General features: G+C 38.0%; 2 protein-coding genes across 8 annotated transcripts in view; one reads left to right on the top strand and one right to left on the bottom strand.

The window, feature by feature from the left end:
• Positions 1-5500, top strand: part of TRAPPC13 (trafficking protein particle complex 13) — a 35660-nt gene extending 30160 nt beyond the window's left edge. For 2 of the 6 annotated variants that reach the window (XM_027520594.1, XM_027520596.1), the window contains 3 exons: positions 248-348; positions 3806-3956; positions 4082-5500. In XM_027520594.1, coding sequence (XP_027376395.1) covers positions 248-348; positions 3806-3956; positions 4082-4189 — 360 coding nt within the window. In that variant the 3' untranslated portion in view covers positions 4190-5500. The other 4 variants (XM_027520597.1, XM_027520595.1, XM_027520599.1 and 1 more) reach the window with 4 other exon arrangements.
• A 54-nt stretch (positions 5501-5554) lies between these two features.
• The window catches only part of SGTB (small glutamine rich tetratricopeptide repeat containing beta), a 48733-nt gene continuing 28353 nt past the window's right edge, over positions 5555-25934 (bottom strand). Inside the window, exons 6-11 of one of the 2 annotated variants that reach the window (XM_027520600.1) lie at positions 16828-16932; positions 11928-12066; positions 11770-11832; positions 11056-11093; positions 10116-10199; positions 5555-9076 (exon numbers count right to left, since the gene is read on the bottom strand). In XM_027520600.1, the coding sequence (XP_027376401.1) occupies positions 8965-9076; positions 10116-10199; positions 11056-11093; positions 11770-11832; positions 11928-12066; positions 16828-16932 (541 nt within the window). In that variant the 3' untranslated portion in view covers positions 5555-8964. The remainder of the gene's footprint in view (positions 9077-10115; positions 10200-11055; positions 11094-11769; positions 11833-11927; positions 12067-16827; positions 16933-25934) is intronic. The other variant, XM_027520601.1, reaches the window with a different exon arrangement.

Raw genomic sequence — 25934 nt, 5'->3', positions numbered from 1 at the left:
GGAACAGCTTCCCCTTAGATCAGACTCCCTGAAATTGCTTTACTATTTGCCTATGAGACTCATTTCAACTTTACTAAACATGGAGTAATTATAACAAAAACAGTCAGAGTCTCTAGTGCTATTTTTCAATAGTAGCAGCAAAAGAAGTTAGAATGGATAACAGTAGGACTGTGGTACTCTTTTAAAATGGAAAGGTTTTTATAATAGATATAATAGATGTATATTAACTATATTTCTTTTCTCATAGGCTCCAGGTTATGGAGATGTTAGGTTGTCTTTGGAGGCAATCCCAGATACTGTAAACCTTGAAGAACCTTTTCATATTACTTGTAAAATAACAAACTGCAGGTAATGCCAATATTTGTGGATGGATATCCTTTCATTTTTACCTAAGAGACTTCTTAAAGCTTTTTTTTTTTACAAGCACATTGTTTTATTATTATTTTTTTGAGTTGCCAAATGGTTTTTTGTTTTTTTTTTACTTTACAATATTGTATTGGTTTTGCCATACATCAACATGCATCCGCCACGGGTGTACACGTGTTCCCCATGCTGAACCCCCCTCCCACCTCCCTCCCCATACCATCCCTCTGGGTCATCCCAGTGCACCAGCCCCAAGCTTCCTGTATCAAACCTGGACTGGTGATTCACTTCTTATATGATATTATACATGTTTTAATGCCATTCTCCCTAATCATCCCCGCCTCCCTCTCCCACAAAGTCCAAAAGACTGTTCTATACATCTGTGTCTCTTTTGCTATCTCACATACAGGGTTTTCGTTACCATCTTTCTAAATTCCATATATATGCGTTAGTATACTGTATTGGTGTTTTTCTTTCTGGCTTACTTCACTCTGTATAATAGGCTCCAGTTTCAAACATCTCATTAGAACTGATTCAAATGTATTCTTTTTAATGGCTGAGTAATACTCCATAGTGTGTATGTACCACAGCTTTCTTTTAAATATGCTATCTTCTTGTAAGTTTCCTCTTGCCACGTAGTCTTCTCTGATATTGCCATTGAATACTATAAAGTTCTTCATCTGGTAGCTAACATTACATATATTAGAGGTCCTACCCTATTAGGTCCTACCCTATTTATTTCTGTACCTGTGAGGTAGGTATTAATTATTCACATTCTTTGCAAGAGCAAGCTAACTCAGAGCTTGTGGCTTATTCAGTCTCAGAGAGCTAGAAAAGATGGGATCAGAGTTTGAAACCAGTGTATTTGACTTCAAGGTCCGTGTTCATTTCATTGTTTACACTCCTTTCATACTTCAGATTACTAAACATGAACTAGTAGGTTCTTACGGAATAATACATTATAGATTTACTGTAATAAGATAGATTTTTCTGAGCCATATTTATACCTGAGCCGTATCTTTAGTATTAAGAAACTAAAAAGTACTTATGAATTTAATATAAGGGATAGCCATAGACTGGAAAACAGGACTTTGATAATAGAGTATAATCTAGCTATTGGGAAGCAAAGAGCATAGGGTTTTGAGGCCAGAAAAACCTAGGATTAAATCCCAGTCCTATCACTGCTGCTCCTTGTAGTACTATTTGGTGCGTTCACGCTAAGTCGTTTCAGTTGTATCTGGCTCTTTGCAGCCCTATGGACCTTAGCCCGCCAGGCTCTTCTGTCCATGGGATTCTCCAGGCAAGAATACTGGAGTGGGTTGCCATTGGGGCATTTTGATATCACAGTAATGAATCCAAATCATCATAGTCTGAATGTATAATCCTTTTTAATTCTATATCCCTTTACAACTTTATGGTATTAGGAAGATAAGCATTTATCCTTCAAAATTACAAAATACGTACTTACCCTGTGATGCTTCCTAGACCTTCTCACACATAATCATAGCAAATTGTAATATAGTTTTTTTGTGATACTGATATATTTCTATAGTTAATCACTAGTCTCTTCTGTATTGGATTGCAAATAATTTAAGGGAAGAGATCATGTCTTACCAGCATTATAAGTGCAGTGCCTGCCACATCATAGGAGCTCAGTAAAAAACACACACAGGATAAAGAGTTTGTGCTACATGTACCCTTTATGGGTCTGCTTTTGGATTATTTGTTTTGTGTTTTTTGAGTTATAAAAAATCAGTTATTCACCAAATGACAAAATGCTGTAACAAATAAAGAAATAACAGTTTGAGTATTCACTTTACCTTTTGGTAATTCAAAAAAGTTTTCTAAAAAGCATTTATTTCTTAGATCTTCAGTTTCTTCATCTATAAAAATGGGATTACTACCAACCCACAACACACACAGACACATACCTGGGATCTGCTCTTACTGGATCTTTGTGGAATGTAATGAGGAAAGTCATGCATTGCACCTAAACTGGGCTGTGGTGCACACTGAACATTTCAAATTTTAGCAGGGAGACAGAGACACATAAAAGCTAAGTATCGTTAAATCAATACATCTAAAGTTCAAGTTTAAATTTAAATTTTAAATGAGTATTTTAAAATGTGGAGCCAACTAAGGAGAGAAAAAGAGTTGAAAGAGTTGAAAGTAAGTCAAGCATGGTGGTAGAGTAGCAGACCATTTTTCATTATGAAACTTTTGGTTTTAAGAACAATGCACATACTTTCACTAAAAGTGTTTTTTTAACTTAACAAGTTTAATTGAACTGGTGGTATAAATTATAAGGAGAAGTAGTCTTTTTCATGTCAAGTGAATACCTGAATAGTTTTACTTGTAAATCTTGCCCGTCATTTGCTATGTTATCTGCGTGGTAAGGGCTTCCAAGGTGCCTCAGTGGGTAAAGAATCTGCCTGCAGTGCAGGAGACACAGGTTTGATCCCTATGTCAGGAAGATCTCCTGGAGGAGGGCACAGCAACCCACTCCAGTATTTTTGCCTGGAGAATCCCATGGACAGAGAAGCTTGGCAGGCTACAGTCTATAGGGTCACAAAGAGTCGGACACAACTGAAGCGACTGAGCACACACTGCATGGTAAAGGAACGTAGATTAAATAGAAAAAGCACTGGACCAGCCTCAGTTTTTCATTCTCTTTCCTATGCTATGCTAAGTCACGTCCGTCGTACCCAACTCTGTGCGACCCCATAGACGGCAGCCCACCAGGCTCCCCCGTCCCTGGGACTCTCCAGGCAAGAACACTGGAGTGGGTTGCCATTTCCTTCTCCAGTGCATGAAAGTGAAAAGTGAAAGTGAAGTCGCTCAGTTGTGTCCGACCCTCAGCAATCCCATGGACTGCAGCCCTCCAGGCTCCTCCATCCATGGGATTTTCCAGGCAAGAGTACTGGAGTGGGGTGCCATTGCCTTCTCCGATTCTGTTTCCTACAGAGTATCTAACAGAAACAGGAAGGATGCATAGCAACAAGATTAGACACAGATATCTGGAAGTCTCCCAGAGAAATGGCAAAACTCTTTTTAACAGATCAGCATCAGGGAGCCAGTGTTCAATACAGAACCAGAAGGCCTCCATCCAGACAGGCAGATTAGTCTCAGTGCCACTGTAAACTCCAGAACAAAACCGTGTCCTTTGATTTTCCTGATTCTAAGTGAAATAAAAACGATATGATAGATTTTCATTTCTGTTCCTGGTTTGCAGCTGGATACATGAAAAGAAATTCACTGGCAATAGTGATTTAGAAACATTGCAGTATCCCCTTTGTGAAAAGAACAAGATTTATTCCTGTTTTTCTGATTCCTCCAGCAGTGAAAGAACGATGGATCTTGTTTTCAAAGTGTGATTTAGAAATATTGCGGTATCCCTTTGTGAAAGGAACAAGATTTATTCCTATTTTTCTGATTCCTCCAGCAGTGAAAGAACAATGGATCTTGTTTTGGAAATGTGCAATACCAATTCTATCCACTGGTGTGGCATTTCAGGAAGACAACTTGGAAAGCTCCATCCAAGTTCCTCTCTCTGCCTTGCCCTCACACTACTGTCTTCAGTACAAGGACTGCAAGTATGCTATCTCTTCAGTAATTTCAGTATTTAGGGGCTATTAACCCATAGTCATTTATTATATCCATTCTTTCTCTGGTCATTACCAATGAATGAAAACTTGGGTCTGTGTTTTTCTCTCAATAGAGCGTCTCCGGCTTAAGACTAACAGACACATTCTTAAAGAGAACATATGAATACGATGACATCGCACAAGTCTGTGTGGTATCTTCGGCCATTAAAGTGGAAAGTTGAAGAAAATGTCCAATGTTACACTTTTCATTGAGTTGCCCAGAATTTTCTGTATTTTTGTCACCTTTGTAAAATGATCAACAGTAAAAATAAGTATGTTATTTAAATTTCTTTCCTATAAAAGTTAAAATATTAAATATTTGTTTTGAAAAGAACCATCTACTGATTTTATCTTGTGAGTTATATTCCAAATGAACATTTGTATATTTTCTGCACATGTGATTTTGTTTCACTTTAAATGACGATTGGACTTTATTCCCCAAAAGCTCTACATTTGAGGCCATGTGTCCCTAGCAGGTATCTTGAACAATGGTCAGTAAACTTTTCATGTAAAGGGCCAGGTACTGCATATGTTAGACCTTGCAGGCCCCGAGGTTTCTGCTGAAACTACTCTGCGGTTGTAATACAAAAGCAGCCAGTAGGCTCTAGTGACTCAGACAGTAAAGAATCTGCCTGCAGTGGAGGCGACCCAGGTTCAATCCCTGGGCAGGAAGATCCCCTGGAGAAGGGAATGGCTACCCACTCCCGTATTCTTTCCTGGAGAATTCAGTGGACAGAGGGGCCTGGTAGGCTATAGTCCATGGGGTTGCAAAGGGTCAGAAACAACCGAGCAACTTTCACTTTAGGCAAAAATTGTACCACAGCATTTGCAAAAACAAGCAGCTGGCCGGACTTGACCTGCAGGCCACAGTTTGCTGACCTCAATCTAGAAGATACAGTTGTTTTTTAAAACTTGAGAATTCTCATCTTACTTTATTTAGGAGTATTTTCGTTAACACCAGCTTTTTCCTCAGTCAACAAAAAAAGTTTAAAACAACTGTGGTGGTCCTCATATAATCTTGTATTTGCTAACGGTATGAATTTTTCTAGTTGTTTTCAAAATTATCATATTGACATCTGTATTTTTGTGTGCATACAAACAGAAATGTTTAACTTTCAGTTACTAAAAGCAGATAAGAATTGGTTTTATTTCTTAAACTGTCAATTACTCAGATAACTCTAAGCTAAGAAGCCTGATCATTTTCTAATTCTAAGCCAAGAAAGTCCTGTTTTTTCCCATTGAAAAATAAACCACTTTTTTTTAAGGCATACTTAAAGGATTTCCAGCTTCTGATACTTGATTTTGAACTCTACATCATGTATTATTATTACAAAACTGTTTCTGCATGTAATCACATTAATTTACTTACGTCATATACAAAACAGTGAGGAAATTAAGACTATAAACAACTTTGCAACATGGATGTAATAAAAGTTTCAATACTTTGAAACAAAAACTAATGCTGTTAAATAAAAACTTAAGTTGAAATTCAAGCGTGTGTATATAACTGCTTAAATGTAAATGCATTAAGTCAAATACAAAAATTGTTTTTTCTTAAATGCTTAATTATTTATTGCCATGACAAATTGTTTGGTCCAAAATGAAAGCTGTATTCTGAATGAGATTTGCCCTTAAATTGAAGAGGTAATTAATGAAACGTCCGTGCAAAATAAAGTGCAAGCAGTGTAAAATTGTCTTTGTCCAAAGACAGTCTTTTCTCCAAAATGAGTACAATTGATTAAATGATGAAATAAGACTTTATAGCCCTGCACTGGATACTTCAGTAGCTTTCAAGGTGTCTTCTCATGACTGAACCTTCTGTTTCACTCCATTCAAATTTTAAAAGTGACATGATGGTCACTTGGGATTCTGCTATATAATTTGACTTAGTTACAAAGCCTCCTTTTTTTATAAGCAATAACCTAGACACATATTGTTCCTTCGTTAAGTAAAGGTTACATAATGTCATCTTAGAAAGGATCTGTTTAAACCATATTATAAAAATTAGATAACCAATTTGGTACATTAAGTAGAAATGTCATTTGCATACAAAGGACATTGTAAATTTTACATTTACAATGGAAAAGACCCTGATGCTGGGAAAGATTGAAGGCAAAAGGCGAAGGGGGCAGCAAAGGATGAGATGGTTAGATAGCATCACCAACTCAATGGACATGAAGTTGAGCAAACTCCAGGAGACAGTGAAGGACAGAGGAACCTGGCGTGTTACAGTCCATGGGTTCACAAAGAGTCAGACACAACTTAGCGAATGAACAACAATAAAAAATTTTACATAGCATCATAACAGTTACAGCTACTATAATGAAAAGTGGTTAATGGAAACCAATCATTCCTAAGTAGAATGTATATAAAGATTTACTTTAACGCCCTCTTGTTTCAGACAAGCAAAATAACATTTGGAGCATTCTTTATAATTTTAAGAGTAGCTAACATAATACAGCTACACAAAACCTTCTTGAAATAGCGTGCAATGGAGTAATTTCAAAGTGATGAAAGTACTTAAAAAGCAAAAGTGGCTTGAATAGAATGGAAATCCAGGTAAGTGGATAGATTATCTAGATGTGTTATGGGAGATACATTAGAAAAGAAACAAACTAGAAAAATGAAATGGAAGAAATACACCAATTCACATTACTTCATGTAAAAAGAACGGCTACTTTAACTACAGATATTAGTAAAGACATTGTTTTAAAGTAGTTTTGCTTATAATGTCTTTGATTTTGGATCAAAGTTGGCAAAATAAAATGAAGTTGGGAAGTGTTTCCTCTTCTGCTGGAAGAAATTGTGTAGATTTAATATTAAGTGTTTGGTAGAATTCACCATTGAAATTGGGCCTGTGGTTTTCTTTTCTGGAGGTACCTTATTTCTTCAGTGAGTTATGGTAGTTTGTATCTTATAAAGAATTTATCTGTTTCATGGATGTGGACCTACAGTTGATCACAGTATTTTCTAATTATCTTTTTAATGTCTACATGGTCTGCAGTGATATCCCTTCTTTTGCTTCTGATACTGTTGATTAATATTCTATTTCCCTACTCAGAGGCTTACCAGTTTTACCAATTTGAAAGCATCTGTAATGCATTCAAGATAATTATGCTAGGAACCTTTTCTTATGCAACACCAGCAAGAATTGACTTTTTTTTTTTTTCCCTCGCCGTAGGCTGGTAGAATCTTTGGAAGTATGGCGTCTTAACCACTAGATCACCACCCAAGTTGATTTAAGTGCAATATAGGAGACAATTCAGAAGGCTTATCTTAGACTTAAGTCCTACTTTTCTCTGGAAAAGAACTGTAGGTTCATGTAGCTCTTCCTTGTATCCTGAGCCCAGGCATTTTAGATATTTGCTGACCTAAAAGAGGAGAAATCTCTAACCTAGTGTTGCTTTTAAATTGAGCCCTTGGGACCTACATCAGAACCACTTTGTGTGCTATGTGGAATGGTGATTCCCAGACCTTATTACAGGACCTGATAAAGTTGAAAAGTATGCCCCTGAATCTGGATTTTTAACAAATTCCAAGGTGAAATTATTCATTATAGTGAAACGAACTGTTCTAATCCAACAAAGGGAAAGAAGGGAAAGTTGGTTTTTAAATTTTAAGATACCAAATAGCCTTTTGAGATAAAGAGTTATAGTAATACAAAATTAAATCAGTCATCAGTATTACTGATTTAATTTTGTATTACTGTTTCAGTTTTCTTTCACAACACTTGTGAAATTCATTATGTGTCCACCAGCTTTACCAATTTTATAATTAACAAACCAAAGAAATTCCAGCTGGAATTAGAACAGTCTCATCCATCACTCTAGTTAAAGCCATTCCAACACTTAATGCCACTTCTCTTCACTAACTAATATGTATTCTAATTTCAGTACAATATTTCAAGTCCCCTGTTTAAGCTGCATCAAATTAAGAAGCATAAAAGTGACATGCCAAGCCAAATTACAGCAGAGGATGAACATGAACAAGAAGTGTTAATAACAGATACTTTTTGTAACCCATCAAATAATTACGAGTTTAAAAAATCAGTGTCTGCAGGCACATAATTAAATGCCACTTAGGAAATCCTTAAGGGCCAAGCTATTGGCTTATTTAAATGTAGATATATTTGAAAGTTTCCATGGTAAGGTCACTAGAAAAATTGTGCTAGTGAAATTGAATAGTTATACAACTGACGTAACCAATATTATTAAGGATTTCTAAATGTATTTTATTATGTACTTAGCATAAGTGGCCATGCTAATGTTATCTATACCAAACTGTAGGCAAGATTAGTTAAGACCTATGCAAAAAACCTGAGCACCCTACATTCACTTTCTATACATTCACAGCATCTATCTTTTTCTTTTCTAAACAACACCGAATACTGCTTTCCACCATCTCTTAAGATTTTTGTCACCCAACAAAATAAGCAGCATTAAAGACAGTACTGGCCCCTCTGTCATATCTTCACTACTGATAGCACTATCAAAGCTAAACCCAGAAACGAATTTCTTCTCTCCAAAGATGCTACTCAGTGGCAAGTATATTTCTCCTAAATCAGCATGAGAATCCTTTCCTCTTAGTTATCTCCCCTTTCAAAAAAGTTTGCTTATGGGAATTTGGTGCTAGAGAACTCACCAGTAAACAGCCCTACTGTTCAATAAATATACTCTGCTATTAAGTCTAGTATACAAATACAATGAAGATTTGAAAATGGAACCATGTCCAGTTAAGTGCTATACTGGCACTTAACAAGGCTACTGATCACCTGCTTACAAAGGAATCATGTTATGGTCAAGTCAACATAACATAATCATGTTATGTTATCTGTTTGTGATAAACCTATTGTCTAGACAGATTTATTTTTTAGATTTGTTTTTGTTTTGGCCACTATCTACAGCAGACACTTGAGAGCCATCACCAACTGCATTCTGGGTGAGGGGCCCCAGTCAAGTCAGGAATGTTCTTCAGCGCTGCTGCTGAATGACCTGCTCCGGATGTGATTTCTAAGTTGCTCTATGAGTTCAGGATTCTGCTGCTGTATCTGCTGAGCAAACTGCTGTCCCCTGTAGTAAAGAGGCAAAGTAGTATGAATTAGGGAATTTCCAACCACACAATACCAACACAAAAAGAACTGCAAACAATGTGGATACTACCCAAGGAAACTTTTTCTATAAAAACAAGTTTTAGATTCAACTTATCTGCAAGTGTACCAGCACCTCCATATACCATTAATACAGTGCAGTGTTCTTTATGAGAAATCAAACACCCAAGCTAACAAGTGAGTTCCTGAATTGAGTGAAATCCACCCCTCCCCCACCCAGTGCTTAACCACAGATAAGCAAAGGCCTAAAAAGAATATGCTTTTTATTATATGTGTGCAAATATAATACAAGGTAAATTGTTCTTGTAATCAAGTCAGTCTCTCATATGGCAGGTGTCACACCTATTTGGGAATGCTTATGAAGTTACCTAACAGAACTGAGTTTTTGAAAGGCAGAGATTTAATCCAAGCTACTGAGTGTGTACCTCCCAATTGCAAGTGTTAGGTATCACTAAAATCATGCCACTTAAAGATCACTCTAAAAATGCCATATTGCAAGTGGATCACAAACAAAAAATTATATTTGTCACTAACATTTCCAGTAACAGCATCACACAGATTCAAAAAGCACAGTAGCCTAAGCAACTTGGATGGAGGTAGAGGTAATGTGTTCAAGTAAAGAGAAGATATAATGAGTTCCTGTAGCAATGACATGTACTGCAGAAGTTTGAATTAAAGTATCCGAAATCCTATGCAATATATGATTTTTAAATACATATGTGTACATAAAACTCATTAAGTAGATATTTGTCATCTAGTTTTTCTTGGATCCAATCTTCTGGACTCCTGCCTTTCAGGCAGAAAATTTCAATTTATGAACCACTTTTAAATTTAATAACTAATGAGGTCACTGATAACTAACAGTAAAAGATAAAAATTTAAAAAGAAAGCCTTGGTCCCCTTACCTTAGAGACAAATGGTAAAACATAAAGTACTCAAACTGTAAAACATAAAATACCTTTTTTGTTTTTTTGACTATTTCTATTTTAAATAAAACTTACGCTTGGATGAGGCTAGACAGGTCAGTTAGGCCCCCAACACCAGCAGCAGGCCCCCCAATAGCATTTGTCATCATTCCTGACATTCTAGAGTAGACAAGAGATAAATCAAATTGGCATATATTCTTTTTTTTTAATATTTTTAATTGGCGGATAATTGCTTTACAATGTTGTGTTGGCTTCTGCCATACATCAACATGAAACCAGCCATGGGTATATGTATGTCCCCTCCCTCCTGAACCTCCCTCCATCTCCCACCCCATCCCATCTCTCCAGGTTGTCACAGAGCACCCGAGTTTGAGCTCCTTGCATCATACAGCAAATTCCCACTGGCTATCTATTTTACATATGGGAATGTTTATGTTCCCGTGCTGTTCCCTCCGTTCATCCCACTCTCTCTCTCTTCCACTGTGTGCACAAGCCTCTTCTCTGTGTCTGCCTCTCTTGCTCCCCTGCGAACAGGTTCATCAGTACCATTTCTCTAGATTCCGTATATACATGTTAATACACAACATTTGGTTTTTTCCTCTTTCTAACTTCCCTGTGTATAACACGCTCCACGTACATCCACAACATTAGAAATGACTCAAATGCATCCTTTTTATGCCTGACTAATATTCCATTGTATATGTACCACAGCTTCTTCATCCATTCATATGTCGATGGACATCTACGTTGCTTCCATGTCCTAGCTATTGTAAATAGTGCTGCAACAGACATTGGGGTACATGTGTCTTTTTCAATGAATTAGCATATATTTTTAACAGGCAGAATACCAGCCAAGGAAAGCAGGTAGATATACCCACATTGGGTAGGCCAAATGACTGTGACTTTAAGTTCCAATTGACTGACATTTAGGTTATCATTTTGGAGCTAATGTGCTCAAATTAGGAGCCTGACAAGTGGAAAGAAGAAATGTAATATACTCTTTCTGTATACTTACAGCTGTTGAACTTGAGGATTCTGCATTAAACTTGCTGCCTGGAATTGAAACATGGTATTTCTCATCAAAGGCAGTTAATATTTAGAGATCTTTTTGGTTTTGAAGTTTTTTTTTTTCAAGCAGAGAGAAGCTAGATCATGTATATACTAACATTTTACAGAGTTTTGGTGTGCTATACAAAGTGAGTGGGAATGTAAAAAAGAGGTACTAGGAAAAATGGTATTAACAATACATTTCACAATAAAGAGATTACAAACACTAAGGATACTGGCAGCAGTTTACTTCCTCCTATTGATCAGACAAATAAAGCCAAAAGAGCTTAGGAAACCACAATAGCCAAAATCCTCAGACTTCAAATACTAGATACCTTCCTAGGGTTACTTTCACCTAAGAGGGTAGATTTTAGCCTTCTGTAGATTTGAAGATCCCTTTGCCAATCTCATAAAAATACGATTCTCTCCCTAGAAAAATGCATATATCCATATGTATACAAAGTTTCATCTACAGTTGCAAGGAATCATGGGCTTCCTGAAGTTCATCCATGGTTTTTTCACAAAACAGTACATGAGTAGGTTAAAAACCTCAGTGATAACATCATACCACCACTGCTACCACTGCCATCGCAAAAGCTCTCTTACTTGTTTCTAAAACTTTGGAACTATATAGTTCTAATGGGAAATAGAGCCAGCAAAGCAGAAAAGGAAATATACTCACCATACTAATGAAGGCTGGATTATTTATTAAGCTAGCCATGTCAAAGCTCAGTCCAGTTCCTGTCTGTAAAACAATTACATCTGAGAATTACTCTAAACACTACAATTTGATAATTGTGAATGATAACATATTTCACTTATTTGTCATTAGTAACTTACAGGACTAGATACCTCTCTTAACTTCTGTTCTGCTATTTTCAGATTTGATTTATAGGAATCATTTTCAGGGTCAAGATCTAATGCCTTCTGATAACTTGTAACTGCTTCTTGAAATTTATTCATGGCAGTGAGGGCCAGCCTGAAAAGAATGCATTTTGAGAGTATAAGCTGTATGACTGAAGAACATTAGGACACCACAAATGTCATCAAAAGTCTATCTTGGTATTCAGTTTGAATCCAGATTACACTTTATTTATTCATTGTACAGTTGATCCCTGAACAGCATGGATCTGAATAGCAAAAATCCACTTATATGTGAATTTTTTGCAACAGTAAATACTACAGTACTATACAATCTGAGGTTGGTTAAATCTGCAGACACAGAGGAACCATAGATACGGAGGAAGTGTGGATACAACGGCTGACTGTAAGTTACACACACATTCTTGAATGCAGAGGGTCAGTACTCCTAACACCCACATTGTTCAAGAATCAACTATAGTATGGTTCACAGGAATATCACTTCCTTTTAACTCCAAGATTCTGTAAGTTTGGATTCTCTCCATTCTGCTTGGTGCCAGCCTCGGTTGTCCTACATGAATCAAGAACTTAATGATTAGAAAGGGAAAACAAACTGAAAAAAAAGTAGATAAATATGAGGAATCCCCTAGTGGTCAAGTGGTTTCACTGCTGAGGGCCCTGGGTTCAATCCCTGGTCAGGGAACTAAGATCCTGCAAGCTGTGTGGCATGGCCAAAACAAAAAACCAAAATACAGCAACAACAAAAAATAAATATTTACGTACGTATAACTGAATCACTTTGCTGTACGCCTGAAACTAACACAATGTTGTAAATCAACTATTACTGTTTAGTTGCTAAGTCATGTCTGACTCAACTGTACGTCAATAAAAATAATTATTTTTTAAAAAGAAATTATTAGAGTGATGTAAGTCAGAAAAACAGATATATTCACACATATATAAGGAATCTACAAAGATGGTACTTATGAACCTATCTGCAGAGGAGCAGTGGAGACACAGGCCTAGAGAGCAGACTTGTGAAGATGGCAGGGTTGGGGGAGCGGAGGGTGGGACGGATGGAGAGAGTGGCGTGGAAACACACACACCACCATACGCGAAACAGCCAGCCAGTGGGAGTCTGCTGTATGACTCAGGGAACCCAAAGCAGGGCTCCATGACAATCGAGAAGACTGGATGGGCTGGGAGATGGGAGGGAGGTTCCAGAGGGAGGGGATACATGTATACCTATGGCTGATCCATGTTGATGTGTGACAGAAACCAGCACAACACTGGAAAGCAATCATCCTTCAACTGAAAATAAATTTTTTAAAAACTTAATGATTAGAAATGAATCTTATATACCCTTCCATTTTTAAGCTTACTATGTGAACTAATTTGTTTTATGAATGATTAAGCTCCATAAAAATGTGAGCTGACTAACAGTTCTGTGGTCATGTAACTCCATGATGCTAAAACTGCTTTAAGAACTCCAAACTAAATTTGTCCTTCACTACGGCCCACTTTCTTCCTTCTTAACAGAGACACTGAACCACAATAAATATCACTCTACCATAAAAAGTAAAAAAAAGTAAGCTGTGAGGTGTCAGCTAATTACTCTTGAATAAGACATGTTAGTTTTTAAATAGATAAAACTGTCAATCCTTATGCCTCAAATAACACACAGTATCCCAGGCACAGGTCAAAGAGTAAGTTACTAAATTTAATGTTTTCCTCTACCTAGTTAGGATTTACTTACTGGAAAATTATTTCAGAACTAAAAACTAATGGTGTATATGGAGACAGCATTGAAAGTTTTATTTTTTCTAAGTTTATTTTTTAACAAACTACCTCCAATTCTTTCTTGACTCACTTACCTCATAGACTTCTGATCTAGATAAAATATAATGCCTAATCACAGAGAAAAATCTCAGAACCTAATTAGTTTTCTCCCAATCACGAGAGATACTTTATCACAATCCTCAATTAATTAAGTCAATACATGTTTATTGGAGTCATACTATGTACCAGGCACTATTTTAGACTCCTCAGTGAAAAAGGTAAAGTTCTTGGGTTTGAGAAAATTTTATTCTATCGGGGAGGACAAGCAATAAACATGCAAATAAAAAAAACATAATATTAAAGAGAATGAATAGGGGCACTAAGCAATGAGAAGAAAAGCAGTCATAAGCAAATTAGAGGAGCAACATTTTAAATAGAAGCAGCAATGAACACCACGGCCCTGAGAATGCTGCAAGTTTAGCATGCTTAAGGAAGAGGACAAAGGCTGGGGCGGGAGCACAGAGAACAAAGTGCGGGAAGAGGTGATGTCATGGAGCAGTATGGGGCCACAGTGTGGAGTCTGGATTTTATCCTGGTCGCAACAGAATGACATAATTTGATTTATGCTTTAAAAAGCTCACTCTGGCTTCTCTGCAGAGGATCAACATGGGTGAAGAGAGCAGAGTGAAGGCAGGGAAATGAGATAGAAGGCTACTGCAGTAGCCTAGATAAGAGATGGTAATTTGGACTAGATTGTAAACAAGAGAGCAGTCAACGCTTGAATTCAAAAAACATGTGGAAACTAGAACTGGTAGGACGTCCTGATGGGTTAGATGTGTCAGGTATAATAGGAGTGAAGGATGATTCCTAGGCTTTTGAATGAAGTTCAGGGTAGGTAGAATGACAGTATATTTACTGAGAGGAGAAGGATTTAAGGGAACAGGAGTTCTGTTTGGGACATGTTAAGTTTAAATGCTTATTAAAAATCTAGGTGGAGATGAAAAAGAGCTGATTATGTGAGTATGGAGTTTAGACATATAACTTAAGAGTTCCATAAACATATACAGTTGATTTTCATTATCTATAGTAATTATGTGCTACAAGGACACTGCAAACACTAAATTAGCAAACACTGAACAACTGCTCCTAGGGGAAATATAATGTTTTGTTCCTGTGAGCCTCTGGTCACAACATTTTCATCAACCAATCAATACACAACTTGTTTTTACATGTGTTTCTGTTTAAAGAAACCTTATCTAATTGATTCACAGTCAATTGTACTAACTCATGCCTGAACAAAGCTTATCTAACTCAGGCATTTTCTTGGTGAGGCACTTTACAGCCTCCTTGCACACAGAAACACTAGACAACACTTCAGCCTGTCTTTGGGCAGCCACTGTAAATAAACACCCAAAAATGCAAAAAATATAGCACTGAATAGACTGGGGAAAGAACACTCATTTTACAGCATGAGAGCTGAAACAAAAAAGATTGACCACTGCCTTATCTGACCTCAACTGAGATCTTGTACATCAGGTGACTGAAGATTTTCGCCATTCTGCAGATGCCCACAAAGCATACTGAGGCCATTAATACAGAGTATTGACAACACATGAAATTTAAAAACATGGGACAGGATGAAATCAGAGACAAAATGTAGACAGAAAGCAGCAGCAGAGGAAAGAGCCCCGCAGCGTATCATTATTTAGAGGTGGCAGAGGAGGAAGAACCAGTATTAGCGACGTTTAGAACATCCGTGAAGGAGAAGGAAAACCAGGAAGCATGGTGTCCCAGAGGCCTAGAGAATGAAGTATTTCAAAAAGAAGTTAATCCTGGGAATTCCCTGGTTAACCAGTGGTTAGGGCTAAACATTTTCACTGCCTTGGCCTGGGTTCAATCCCTGGTGGGCAAACTAAGATCCCACAAGCTGTGCAGTGCAGGAAAAAAAAAAGTTAATCATGCCACATACTAAAAGATGGGGTAGGATGAGACTACAGAACTGAATACTGACCTTGGAAAAATATGGACAACTGGTGACCTTGAATAGAGTTCTCAACAGAGTGATACAGATAAATGTGCTACTGGAGTGAGCTGAAAGAGTAAGAGATGATGAAGACCAGACAGCAAGTACAGACAACTATGAGGGGCTCTGCCTGGAAAATCCATGGACGGAGGAGCCTGGTGGGCTGCAGTCCATGGGGTCGCTGAGAGTCGGATACGACTGAGCGACTTCACTTTCACTTTCCACTTTCATGCACTGGAGAAGGAAATGGCAACCCACTCCACTGTTCCTGCCTGGAGAATCCCAGGGATGGGGGAGCCTGGTGGGCCGCCGTCTATGGGGTCGCACAGAATCGGACACGACAGAAGCGACTTAGCAGCAGCAGCAGAGAAAGAGGAACAGAAGAATGATGTAGCTGGGTACGATGGTTCTACCAGATGATTTTTTACGATCTTTTCATATGTAGTCATTACCACTGTTAGAGATGGGAAAACTGGTTTTGTAGAAGATGCAGGAGAGGATTACAAATGTAAAGTTCTTGGTACACAGGCATGAGATCTACAGCATGAGAGATCTACAGCATCAGTCTTAGATAAGACCCCTTCCATCTGAATAGGAAAAAAGGCTATCTGTGCAAATACACATGTGGGTAAATTGGTGGATTTGCAAGTAAGAAGATGAATTTTTTTCTAAATGCATCTATTTTATCAGTTTAGTAAAAGGTTCAGAGGACCATGGAAAATGCAGTGGAAATTTGAAAAGAGTTATGTATCAAACAGTCAACTCAGAGGGGTAAGGTGAATTTAGAAGTGTAGTAGGATTAGCTGCCAAAATACTGTGTGCTTGAGATTTGTAGCCTTGAATGCGAAGTAGGTCTACTCAGTATGGTTGTTATGGTTTTCTCCAACAACCACCCATTCATCATACACCAATCATCTCCCTTCCAAGACAGAATTGCAATCATTTCCTCCCTCAATGTTATATTTATCTTATTAGTCCAGAGGGTGCAATATGAAGCAGGAAATTCAAAACCAAGCCATTCAGAACAGCATGTCTGATACTACTTGGTAGTACTTTGAACATTCTCCCAAAACTTACCCCATTCTCCCATAGGCCTTGCTGTACTTGGAATCAATCGCTATTGCTTTTTCACAATCCTTTATTGCGTCTGTGTAGTGACCTAATTTACTCTGAGCAGCAGCCCTAAGAAAAAGAGAAGAGATTTTTATTATAAGAAGCATTCAAGGCACTAATTTAGATTTCCAGGCGCTAATAAAATTATATTTTCCTTGTCCCAATTTGCGTATCACTCCCAGTAAATATCTACACCAAACTAAGATAATTCTATAATCAAGTGAAAATTCAGAAACAAAATTCAGAGAAAATATGTACTTTGCTTCCCCCAGTTTGCTTTGCTATTCTAAGATAAAATACGAGAACCCTACAACTGGTTCACCTGCTTTCTAATTTGCCCAAACAGAAAACTGAAAACACCAGGACACCTGGGATTACTTGGGAGGCATACAGAGTGATGGCTATGAATGGCCACCCAGAGTGTTGTGCTGTTAAATGAGCACATAAGGTTAAGATCATCTACAAGTCAAAGATGAAAAATGAAACTTAATCTATGTGCCTAAATCTGACTGTAAATTGAGTATGGCCATGTATTCAATCTACTTAGCATAGAATCTCAGAGCGATTAAGGACTGCAAGTCCTTTCGACTGAACGGTTCCATAATGTCTCCTACCTTCCGTCCCAACCATTACCCCATGTCTTCTCCTCCAGACTAAGTATTTCTACTTTATTCACTCAACTAATCTATCTGTCAAGGGCAAGCTAATGCATATGTCCTTTTCTAGACATAACGGACAGAACAGTAATCATAATTATATTCTGGTGGGGAAGGGAGGCTGAGGGCTAGCAGACTATAAAAGAAAGGCTGTGATGAGTTCAGATTTCCATCAACCTTTGTTCATGAATGAGACTACTTCTCAAACTAAGATTATAAAATTTGAAAAAATAAACATAGTCTTGTTCGCTTGAGTTAAAAAATATAAATATGAAAGTAGAGGATTCAACAAACCTGTTTTGGTGGTTCATGTAAAAAAGCAGTATGAGTTCATCTGACTGAATACTCACTGCAAAACTAACATGATGACAAGAATGTCCATTAAAAATGACCATTAAGGGCTTCCCTGATGGCTCAGTGGTAAAGAATTTGCCTGCCAGTGCAGGAGATGCAAGTTCAATCCCTGGTCCAGGAAGATCCCACATGCCACGGAAAACTAAACCCGTGCACCACAACTTCTGAGCCTGAGCTCTAGAGCCCCAGAGCCACAACTACTGAAGCTGCATGAGAAGCTCCTGCACCACAGCTGAAGATTAGCCCCTGCTCTCCCCAGTTAGAGAAAAGCCCTCGCAGTAATGAAGGCCCGGCACAGCCAAAAATAAATTAATAAAAATTGAAAAAAAAAAAAAAACCTGCCGCTGTTTAAAAAAAAAATTAAAAGAAGAGATATAGGATGCTATCACTTCCAAATGATTAGAAAAAATCAAGTAGAAATAACAATCAATATAATAGAAAGCAAAAGAGAAAACAGGGCGAAGGAGAACAAAACAAAATATAAGCTAGCAGAAAAAATTCAAATATGTAAGTAATGACAAAATTGCCTAAACATCAATTTCTCAAACTGTATACATGTCACTTACAAAATAAGCACACACAAATTGAAGTTAAAGGGATAGAAAAAGACAATGAGGTGAACTAAAAACCAAGCAAAAGAAAGCTGTTACAGAAGCTTAATAATAGACATAATGCAAAGGACATTATTAAGGCTACAAAGTCATCATTTATTAACATTCTTTTTTAGTTTAATTTTACGAAAAATGTTTACATGACTCAGAAGTCAGACATATATTAAAAGCCTCATGCTCGTCTCCTAGAGGATGCTTGGCAATGGGGTAGATGGGAGAGAAATGAGAATGACACTTCAAAGAGGATGAAAAAGTAAACCTTCAAACAGAATAAAACAGAAACAAATAACCCTAACTCTGTATCAAAAGCAAGAATTCAAGTAACTCAAACACAGTATTCTGAGTATACGGCCTTAGTAAGATGCATTCTAAGAACAAAAGGTAAACTGAAAAGAAATTCTCAAGTTTCCTTGGCAAGCCTGCTAGAGCATGTTGACAGCATGTGTGTGCTCAGTCGCTCAGTCGTGTCCAGCTCTTTGCAACACATGGACCGTAGCCCGCCAGGCTCCTCTGCCCATGGGACTTTCTAGGCAAGAATACTAGAATGCAGTAGGTTGCCATTTCCTCCTCCAGGGGATCTTTCTGACCCAGGGATGGAACCTACGTCTCCTGCATCTCCTGCATTGGCAGGCAGATTCTTTACCACAGAACCACCTGGGAAACCCAATACCAGTTGAAGAATAGAGCTTATCAGTAAATACACTGGTGCTGTTGGAAAGCAGAGCGCTCTTCTGGAGAGAGATACAAATACAAAATGAGAGAAGGTAAGGAAAATCTCTGTGACACTAGATGTGAACTGAGAACATCTGGATAAAATGATAACTTTTCCAAAAAAATTATTTTCTAGCTCTGTCCTTTGAAAGGACCTGAAGCAGTAACATTTCAGTAGAAGCTATCATGCCTTGCAATCAGATCTTGGTTTCTAAATATGATTTTCCACTAAAAGAAGTTCCTTGCAGAAATAGTTTAGCCCAGGTTTAAGGGCAGAGACAGTACAAGGCATTTCTGGAATACTTTGTTCTTCCAGAAAGCAAGAAAGTGTTCAAAAATAAATGAAGGTATACAAAAGGACAACGAGTTTAAAAGGCTCCCACTAGACAAATATAGGATAATTTAAGGGTCAAAATGATAAGTAGGTAATTTATTAGAACACATTGAATAGTGGATTTTTTATGGGGGGGGGGGAGACAAAGGAAGAGAGAAGCTGAAAAAGGTGGAAAGGAAAGAAAACTCTTCTTTATAGAAATATTCCTAAGTATTTTATTCTTTTTTGCATGCTAAGTCACTTCAGTTGTGTCTGACTCTTTGCGACCCTGTGAACTATAGCCTATTAGGCTCCTCTGTCCATGGGATTCTTCAGGGAAAAATACTGGAGTGGGTTGCTATTCCTTTCTCCAGGGGATCTTCTTGAACCTGGGTCTCCTGCATTGCAGGTGGCTTCTTTACTTTACTTTTTTTTTATGCAACTGTAAATGGGATTGTTTTCTTAATTTCTCTTTTTATTAGTCTGTCTGTAGTGTATAGAAAAGCAACCAATTCCTATATATTAATTTTATATTCTGCAACTTTAATGAATTCATTAGTTACAGTAGATTTTAGTGGTGTCTTGACAGTATCATGTCATCTGTAAACACTAACAGTGTTACTTGTTATTTTCCAATTCAGATTTCCATTATTTCCTTTTCTTGACTGATTGCTCTAACTAGGACTTCCAAAACTATGTTGAATAAAAGTGGTAAGATAAACAGGTCCTGTCTTGTTCCTGATTTTAGAAGAAATGCTTTCAGCTTTTCACCATTGAAGATGATGCTAGCTATGGGTTTGCCACAGATGGCCTTAATTATGTTGAGGTACGTTCCCTCTATACGCACTTTGTTCAAAGCTTTTATCATAAATGGATGTTGAATTTTGTCAAAAGCTCTTTCTGCATCTGTTGAGATGGCCATATGACTTTTATTCTTCAATTTGTTGAGTTTTATCTTCAGTGGTATATCACATTGATTGATTTGCAAATATTTAACCATCCTTGCACTGGGATAAATCCCACTTGATTGTGATGTATGATTCTATTAATGTATTGCTGAATTCAAATAGCTAATATTTTGCTGAGAATTTTTGCATCTAACATCTATTTCTGCTTTATTGACTATGCCAAAGCCTTTGACTGTGTGGATCACAATAATCTGTGGGAAATTCTGAAAGAGATGGGAATACCAGACCACCTGATCTGCCTCTTGAGAAATTTGTATGCAGGTCAGGAAGCAACAGTTAGAACTGGACATGGAACAACAGACTGGTTCCAGATAGGAAAAGGAGTTCACCAAGGCTATATATTGTCACCCTGTTTATTTAACTTATATGCAGAGTACATCATGAGAAATGCTGGACTGGAAGAAACACAAGCTGGAATCAAGACTGCCGGGAGAAATCTCAATAACCTCAGATATGCAGATGACACCACCCTTATGGCAGAAAGTGAAGAGGAACTCAAAAGCCTCTTGATGAAAGTGAAAGAGGAAAGTGAAAAAGTTGGCTTAAAGCTCAACATTCAGAAAACGAAGATCATGGCATCCGGTCCCATCACTTCATGAAAAATAGACGGGGAAACAGTGGAAACAGTGTCAGACTTTATTTTTCTGGGCTCCAAAATCACTACAGATGGTAACTGCAGCCATGAAATTAAAAGACACTTACTCCTTGGAAGGAAAGTTATGACCAACCTAGATAGCATATTCAAAAGCAGAGACATTACTTTGCCAACAAAGGTCCGTCTAGTCAAGGTTATGGTTTTTCCTGTGGTCATGTATGGATGTGAGAGTTGGACTGTGAAGAAGGCTGAGCACCAAAGAATTGATGCTTTTGAAGTGTGGTGTTGGAGAAGACTCTTGAGAGTCCCTTAGACTGCAAGGAGATCCAGCCAGTCCATTCTGAAGATCAGCCCTGGGATTTCTTTGGAAGGAATGATGCTAAAGCTGAAACTCCAGTATTTTGGCCACCTCATGTGAAGAGTTGACTCATTGGAAAAGACTCTGATGCTGGGAGGGATTGGGGGCAGGAGGAAAAGGGGACGACAAAGGATGAGATGGCTGGATGGCATCACTGACTCGATGGACCTGAGTCTGAGTGAACTCCGGGAGTTGGTGATAGACAGGGAGGCCTGGCGTGCTGTGATTCATGGGGTCGCAAAGAGTCGGACACGACTGAGCGACTGATCTGATCTGATCTGATGTTCATCAGTGGTGTGCTGTGCTGTGTTTAATATCATCAATGAGACTGCTCTATAATTTTCTTTTTCTATAGCATCTTTGTCTGGTTTTGGTATCACGGCGATGCTGGCCTCATAGAATAAGTTCAGAGGTATTTCTTCCTGTTCAAATTTTTGAGGATAGGTGTCAACTCTTCTTTAAATATTTTATCAGATCAGATCAGTCACTCAGTCGTGTCCGACTCTCTGCGACCCCATGAATCGCAGCACGCCAGGCCTCCCTGTCCATCACCAACTCCCGGAGTTCACTCAGACTCACATCCATCGAGTCAGTGATGCCATCCAGCCATCTCATCCTCTGTCGTCCCCTTTTCCTCTTGCCCCCAACCCCTCCCAGCATCAGTCTTTTCCAATGAATCAACTCTTCACATGAGGTGGCCAAAGTATCGGAGTTTCAGCTTTAGCATCATTCCTTCCAAAGAAATCCCAGGGCTGATCTCCTTCAGAATGGACTGGCTGGATCTCCTTGCAGTCCAAGGGACTCACAAGAGTCTTCTCCAACACCACAGTTCAAAAGCATCAATTCTTCGGCGCTCGGCCTTCTTCACAGTCCAACTCTCACATCCATACATGACCACTGGAAAAACCATAGCCTTGACTAGACGAACCTTTGTTGGCAAAGGAATGTCTCTGCTTTTGAATATGCTATCTAGGTTGGTCATAACTTTCCTTCTAAGGAGTAAACGTCTTTTAATTTCATGGCTGCAGTCACCATCTGTAGTGATTTTGGAGCCCAGAAAAATAAAGTCTGACACTGTTTCCACTGTTTCCCCATCTATTTCTCATGAAGTGATGGGACCAGATGCCATGATCTTCGTTTTCTGAATGTTGAGCTTTAAGCCAACTTTTTCACTCTCCACTTTCACTTTCATCAAGAGGCTTTTGAGTTCCTCTTCACTTTCTGCCATAAGGGTGGTGTCATCTGCATATCTGAGGTTATTGAGATTTCTTCCGGCAATCCTGATTCCAGCTTGTGTTTCTTCCAGTCCAGCATTTCTCATGATGTACTCTGCATATAAGTTAAATAAACAGGGTGACAATATGTAGCCTTGACGAACTCCTTTTCCTATCTGGAACCAGTCTGTTGTTCCATGTCCAGTTCTAACTGTTGCTTCCTGACCTGCATACAGGTTTCTCAAGAGGCAGATCAGGTGATCTGGTATTCCCATCTCTTTCAGAATTTCCCACAGTTTATTGTGATCCACACAGTCAAAGGCTTTGGCATAGTCAATGAAGCAGAAATAGATGTTTTTTTGGAACTCTTGCTTTTTCCATGATCCAGTGGATGTTGGCAATTTGATTGCTGGTTCCCCTGCCTTTTCTAAAACCAGCTTGAACATCAGGAAGTTCACGGTTCACATATTGCTGAAGCCTGGCTTGGAGAATTTTGAGCATTACTTAACTAGTGTGTGAGATGAGTGCAATTGTGCGGTAGTTTGAGCATTCTTTGGCATTGCCTTTCTTTGGGATTGGAATGAAAACTCACCTGAAAAGTCACCTGGTCCTGGGCTTTTGTTTGTCGGGAGGTGTTTTGTTGTTGCTGTTTAATTATTGATTCAATTCCATTGCTAGTAATTGGTCTGTTCATATTTTCTACTTCTACCTAGTTCAGTTTTGAGAGGCTCTTCAAGATCATTCAAGTGGATCTAACCCAGCTCCCTTCAAACTACAGCCTCTGCACTGGGACTTGGAGACTGTTAGATTTTACCTGCACCCATTAAAAGTAGAGCCTCTGTTTCCTAGAGTGCTCCGGCTCTCCTGAATGTAATCCTTGCTAGTTTTCAAAGCCGGACTTTCCGGTGACTCACCTTGCTTGTGCAGGACCTCTGGGCTGAGCAGCCCAAGGTGGGACTTGGACCCCTCACTCCTTGTGGAGGACCTCTGCAATTACAGTATCTTTCCTGCTTGTGGGTCACTGACCTAGGATTGTAGATCCTGCCTATACCACATTTCCACCCCTCCTTCTTTATATCTTTACTTTATATCTTTTCTGCTAATCTTCAGGTCATCCTCTTATATATTCGCTCTGTTAGTAGTTCTAATTTTCGTATGCCACTGGGAGGAGGTGAGTTCAGAGTCTCTGTACTCAGCTATCTTGAGGAAGCACCCCATATTTTTAATTATAAAAGAGTAATAGAGGTAATTCTCTGGTAGTCAAGTGGCTAAGACTCTGCACTTTCAATGCAGGGCACCCATGTTTGATCCCTGGTCAAGGAACTAGATCCCACATGCCACAGCTAAGATCCGGCACAGTCAAAATTTTTTAAAAAAAAGAGTAATAGAAAGGCATGGTAGTCACCACTTTAAGATATCAAACTCAGAATCACTATCAACAGGGCTGTTTGAAATTATGGGCCTCCTAATATAATATAATAAATGGTATACATAATTATTTATGTAGGCTTGATGTCAAAATGTGAGCTAAATTTAATCATGAGGAAGCAATCACACATATCGAGAACATGGCACATTCTGTAAGATCACTGGCTTAACTCCTTGAAAAAAAACTGTCATGAAACACAATCAAAAAAGACAGGGATACTTTCCGGATTAAAAGAGACTGAAGTGACATTAAAAAAAAAGCAATGCCTAATTCTTGATTGGATCTGAATCAAAAACATAGCTATAGATGGTATTTGGGGAACAACTGAAGAAATTTCAATATTTATGCTAATTTTCTTACATGTGAATGACATGACAGTTATACAGAGTATATCTTATTCTTAGGAAATACAACTGAAGAATTTATGATCAGCAAGAAATTTCTGTGTGTGTACATACATCTATAGAGAAAAAAAGACAAAGAAAGAGAGAGGAAGGAAACACGGCAAAACGTTAGCTACTGTTGTCTAGGGTAGATATATACAGATGTTCATTAACTAGAAGTAAGTTTAAATTGGTTTACATTCATTTACCTAAATTAATAAATAAAAATACTATATATAATAAATTTTTTTATGAATATATATGCAATATGCTGCCATGTGACTGTCTCACCATTAGAAGTCTTCAACTAGAAGCAATTCTGCCTTCTAAAATTCACTGAATCAATTCAACTCAAAATTTTGATGTATACCTACAATACGTTAACACAGCTCAAAATCAAATATACAGAAATGAAGAGGATATATCTTTGCCCTCTAAACATTTGCTCTCTAATAGGGAAATAGATATGTAAATAAATAAACAATACAGTAAATGCAACAGAGGAAATATCAAGAGAAGAGGTAACATAGAGTAAGGTATGGTTAACCCTAGGCAGAGCGGTCTAACAGAACTTTCTGTAATAGACAAGTTCTTTCTGTCTGATAGAACTTTCTGTAATAGACAAGTGCTGCCCAATACAGAAGTCCCTAGCCACGTATGACTAAAGAACATTCTAACATATTAGTGCAATTAAGGAACTGTATATTTTATTTTACTAATTGTAATTAATTTATATTTGAATAGCCAAATGTGGCTAGGAGCTACCATATTGGACAGCACCACTCCATAGGCCATGGCAAAGAAGGGGAGGTTGAGGAGAGAAGAAACTAAGAAAAATCTTCCCAAAATATGCAACATCTAACAGGGTCTTGAAGGATGACTAGCATTTGACCAACTACATAAGGCAGGAAATAGTCTATGCAGAGGAAGGAGCACATAAAAGCATGCAGAGATATCCCAACATAGCATTTTTAGGAGGTCAGTAAATTTCACATTACATGTGCATAGAGAATAAAGAAGAAGGATGGGGTAAGAAAAGTGAGGATAATAAAAGAAAAGAGAGAGCCTATACTATAAAAGATCTGAAGTGTCATTCAGAGAAGCTCAAATTTGATCATGTTGGTAATTTGGAACTAGTGAACACAAAGCAAGAGTTGGATGATTAATTTCATATTTTAGAACAATCCTTTTGGCAGAAGACTGGAGTAGAGAATGGAAATGGGAAGACAACTGCAGTTATTAGTGTACTAGTTCAGCAAAAGTTAAGACTCTGGATGCAAATGAAGGAAGGAGCGAATGAGCTACTTTGGAGACATATCATAAAAGAAAACAAAGAGGAAGATTCCCTGATACTTACCTTCAGATACTGGTAACAGGGAATAAAGCACAGAGAATCAGACCCAGAAAGAAAGAATGGGCAGAAAGAAAGGGTGTGACTGTTTTTAATCCTGATAGCTTGAGCTTTAGATCACAAACTGC

This window comes from Bos indicus x Bos taurus, chromosome 20, assembly GCF_003369695.1.
Source record: "Bos indicus x Bos taurus breed Angus x Brahman F1 hybrid chromosome 20, Bos_hybrid_MaternalHap_v2.0, whole genome shotgun sequence".
NCBI lineage: Eukaryota > Metazoa > Chordata > Mammalia > Artiodactyla > Bovidae > Bos > Bos indicus x Bos taurus.
Note: the sequence above shows the minus strand (reverse complement) of the source record. Positions and strands in the feature narration are given on the sequence as shown.